This window comes from Anopheles cruzii, unplaced genomic scaffold, assembly GCF_943734635.1.
Source record: "Anopheles cruzii unplaced genomic scaffold, idAnoCruzAS_RS32_06 scaffold01966_ctg1, whole genome shotgun sequence".
In the NCBI taxonomy this organism is placed as follows: Eukaryota; Metazoa; Arthropoda; class Insecta; order Diptera; family Culicidae; genus Anopheles; species Anopheles cruzii.
The window spans coordinates 1-3,983 of NW_026455551.1; the positions used below are offsets into that span (position 1 = coordinate 1).

The window sequence follows — 3,983 nt, forward strand, 5'->3', positions numbered from 1 at the left end:
GAGAGGATGGTCGGATTCGCCGTCACCTGCTCATTCAACCAGATGTACATATCTTCCATAGTGTGATAGTTTACCCAATCGAATGCGCGCCTAGACTTTTGGGGACTTTCTTCGTCAATGAGCCTAAAACGGATTGGGTTAGGATTAGGGAGTGAGTAGGTAATTATATTTACTGTAATCTTTGCTCTGCACTCACTTCTGCACGTTCGCGATCTTCAGCCGGCTCTCGAAATCGAGATGCTGTTTCAGTTCTTCAAACTCGGCCACTTTATGCGGAGGCACCACCAAATTGATTTTCATGTTTGTTTGCACTGGAGATTCCCAAAAGATGTACTGAAATAAACGAAATAACGATGCTTCACTTCGTTCGATGCTTCACTGTTTCACGCTTACTCCATCCGGATAGCGCTCCATATACTGGAAGGCTTCAAGTTGTTTTTGGCTGCCGATGGATATTTCATACACTCGATAATTATCGAAACGAACAGGCTCTGCCTGGAGCAATCCTGCTCCAAGACAAACGAGCAGCGCAACAAACTTTAGGATCATCTCTGTTCGAAGGGAAGGAACCGACAGAAGCTAGACCAGGAGCTGAGTTGCCTTTTTTATAAGAGCCTGATTGAGATTTACTGCCGGCTATTGAGCAATTTTGTCAGTCCAGATAGGACAAAGCACCTTGTAGAAAATGTGAAATCACTCAACAATGACTGCAGTTATGATTGTTTAATATCTTATCAGCTTGTTTTATGATTTGAACGATTATTGGCATAAACCTATTGCTTATCAAGTCAACGGTTGTTTAGAACAATAGTCCTAAACGTAAACGCTTCGTACATATCGAATCGAGGAGGCTTGGCATAAGAGCAGTTCGTATGATACGTATTCGTTCCACAATAACCCGTCTGTTCGCAATAGCTCTGAGTGTTTAGTGCACAAAAGATTCTCTCTGTAGTTCACATACAAATTGAGTTTTTTTTGTTTTAAATTATTTTTATTACTATTGAAATCATGATTTTAGGTGTTTTACAAACAGTATCGACTAAAATGCTTTTAACCAGAATTCAGGAAAGAAAATACCAAAATTTGATTCAGTCGAACGTATTCAACCAATGGAATCATTGCATCGACACACGACGACCAGCGCCATTTTATATTTTAAGGATTAAGAATTACAACCATGCGAAAAGCTGTAATAAAACTAAGTGAACTTAAACAGTGAAATATCCAATTTCTTTACCCTTACGTAGAAATGCCACCAAGCCGTCTAAAATTTCTATGGCGTTAGGAATGATTTGCTCTGGCGGTAGAATGAACCCGTGATAACCCGTGTCGCGGAACTCGATCGTAGCAGCTACGGGTACTCCTTGCGTACCATGCGCCCAGTCACGGGAAGATCCAGAATTGATATCTGCAAGATATATTCGGCGGCCCATTCGTTGATAGTGGTGTTGGCAAAATACTTTCCAATTGTCCCAAATGAAGAAATACTTACATAGTACATCAGCCGTTGTACCAACTTCGTATGTAGTTTTATACTTTTGGAAGATAGCGATAGCTGCCGCTTCTCCCATTTCCATCATATCATAGTAGTTTTCGGAATAATAGGTGTTTGTGTGTCCGTATGGAAACAGGATATACTGCCCGTACGAATGGAAGGCGAAATACGCATGAATATTGTCCTTAATGCTAATGAAGTAGTTCATAATGTTTTTGGTCTCGATTTCCGATGCCGGTTCCGGTCCAGCGTAAGTGTCCGTGCATGGAACGGATGATGCTCCACCCTCTGTAATGACAAGGCAACGCAATTCTTACAGTTTGACTGTTCCCCTACTGTATGCAAAGTCATACCCATCCAGTGTCCGGGGAAGTTTCGATTCATATCCACTCCGTAGCACAGCACATTGTGGGGATATCGATTCTTGCGCCACATCCGGTTCGTGGTCTTGGTGTAGTGGAGCCCGTCGGGGTTCACAACCGGCAGAATGTACCAGTCGTAGTTCTCCGCCAGCTCGCGTACATTGGGATCGACAGAAGTCAAAAACTCGTTCAGGATCCACGTGACCGTAGCCGAGGTGATCCACTCGCGGGCGTGTATGTTGGACTCGATGAAAATTCCCGGATTACCGGTTTTGTAGGACAGTTTGACAGCAATCATTTCTCGTCCCTCGTATGACTGACCAATGGATACCACAGAGAGGATGGTCGGATTCGCCGTCACCTGCTCATTCAACCAGATGTACATATCTTCCATAGTGTGATAGTTTACCCAATCGAATGCGCGCCTAGACTTTTGGGGACTTTCTTCGTCAATGAGCCTAAAACGGATTGGGTTAGGATTAGGGAGTGAGTAGGTAATTATATTTACTGTAATCTTTGCTCTGCACTCACTTCTGCACGTTCGCGATCTTCAGCCGGCTCTCGAAATCGAGATGCTGTTTCAGTTCTTCAAACTCGGCCACTTTATGCGGAGGCACCACCAAATTGATTTTCATGTTTGTTTGCACTGGAGATTCCCAAAAGATGTACTGAAATAAACGAAATAACGATGCTTCACTTCGTTCGATGCTTCACTGTTTCACGCTTACTCCATCCGGATAGCGCTCCATATACTGGAAGGCTTCAAGTTGTTTTTGGCTGCCGATGGATATTTCATACACTCGATAATTATCGAAACGAACAGGCTCTGCCTGGAGCAATCCTGCTCCAAGACAAACGAGCAGCGCAACAAACTTTAGGATCATCTCTGTTCGAAGGGAAGGAACCGACAGAAGCTAGACCAGGAGCTGAGTTGCCTTTTTTATAAGAGCCTGATTGAGATTTACTGCCGGCTATTGAGCAATTTTGTCAGTCCAGATAGGACAAAGCACCTTGTAGAAAATGTGAAATCACTCAACAATGACTGCAGTTATGATTGTTTAATATCTTATCAGCTTGTTTTATGATTTGAACGATTATTGGCATAAACCTATTGCTTATCAAGTCAACGGTTGTTTAGAACAATAGTCCTAAACGTAAACGCTTCGTACATATCGAATCGAGGAGGCTTGGCATAAGAGCAGTTCGTATGATACGTATTCGTTCCACAATAACCCGTCTGTTCGCAATAGCTCTGAGTGTTTAGTGCACAAAAGATTCTCTCTGTAGTTCACATACAAATTGAGTTTTTTTTGTTTTAAATTATTTTTATTACTATTGAAATCATGATTTTAGGTGTTTTACAAACAGTATCGACTAAAATGCTTTTAACCAGAATTCAGGAAAGAAAATACCAAAATTTGATTCAGTCGAACGTATTCAACCAATGGAATCATTGCATCGACACACGACGACCAGCGCCATTTTATATTTTAAGGATTAAGAATTACAACCATGCGAAAAGCTGTAATAAAACTAAGTGAACTTAAACAGTGAAATATCCAATTTCTTTACCCTTACGTAGAAATGCCACCAAGCCGTCTAAAATTTCTATGGCGTTAGGAATGATTTGCTCTGGCGGTAGAATGAACCCGTGATAACCCGTGTCGCGGAACTCGATCGTAGCAGCTACGGGTACTCCTTGCGTACCATGCGCCCAGTCACGGGAAGATCCAGAATTGATATCTGCAAGATATATTCGGCGGCCCATTCGTTGATAGTGGTGTTGGCAAAATACTTTCCAATTGTCCCAAATGAAGAAATACTTACATAGTACATCAGCCGTTGTACCAACTTCGTATGTAGTTTTATACTTTTGGAAGATAGCGATAGCTGCCGCTTCTCCCATTTCCATCATATCATAGTAGTTTTCGGAATAATAGGTGTTTGTGTGTCCGTATGGAAACAGGATATACTGCCCGTACGAATGGAAGGCGAAATACGCATGAATATTGTCCTTAATGCTAATGAAGTAGTTCATAATGTTTTTGGTCTCGATTTCCGATGCCGGTTCCGGTCCAGCGTAAGTGTCCGTGCATGGAACGGATGATGCTCCACCCTCTGTAATG

The 3,983-nt window shown here is 42.3% G+C and overlaps 2 protein-coding genes across 2 annotated transcripts; both read right to left on the bottom strand.

The window, feature by feature from the left end:
- Positions 1-1,208: 1,208 nt before the first annotated feature.
- Positions 1,209-2,747, bottom strand: LOC128276663 (zinc carboxypeptidase-like). Its single transcript, XM_053015121.1, has 5 exons — positions 2,586-2,747; positions 2,389-2,525; positions 1,849-2,315; positions 1,493-1,783; positions 1,209-1,408 (listed from the first exon to the last, which is right to left on the bottom strand). The coding sequence occupies exons 1-5, from the start codon at positions 2,739-2,741 to the stop codon at positions 1,209-1,211; spliced, it is 1,251 nt and encodes a 416-aa protein (XP_052871081.1). The 5' UTR covers positions 2,742-2,747.
- A 653-nt stretch (positions 2,748-3,400) lies between these two features.
- LOC128276665 (zinc carboxypeptidase-like) lies at positions 3,401-3,895 on the bottom strand. Its single transcript, XM_053015122.1, has 2 exons — positions 3,685-3,895; positions 3,401-3,600 (listed from the first exon to the last, which is right to left on the bottom strand). Exons 1-2 carry the CDS (start codon positions 3,893-3,895, stop codon positions 3,401-3,403), a joined length of 411 nt encoding a protein of 136 aa, XP_052871082.1.
- Between the last annotated feature and the right edge of the window lie 88 nt (positions 3,896-3,983).

What these genes read in the sequence shown, in the direction of transcription:
- LOC128276663 (XM_053015121.1), bottom strand. Translation starts at nt 2,741, where the DNA reads ATGATCCTAAAGTTTGTTGCGCTGCTCGTTTGTCTTGGAGCAGGATTG. An exon ending in TGGAGCGCTATCCGGATGGA is followed by an intron (nt 2,526 to 2,585) that starts GTAAGCGTGAAA and finishes CGTTTATTTCAG; the next exon opens with TACATCTTTTGGGAATCTCC. An exon ending in AAGATCGCGAACGTGCAGAA is followed by an intron (nt 2,316 to 2,388) that starts GTGAGTGCAGAG and finishes AATCCGTTTTAG; the next exon opens with GCTCATTGACGAAGAAAGTC.
- LOC128276665 (XM_053015122.1), bottom strand. Translation starts at nt 3,895, where the DNA reads ATGAACTACTTCATTAGCATTAAGGACAATATTCATGCGTATTTCGCC. An exon ending in TACAACGGCTGATGTACTAT is followed by an intron (nt 3,601 to 3,684) that starts GTAAGTATTTCT and finishes TATATCTTGCAG; the next exon opens with ATATCAATTCTGGATCTTCC.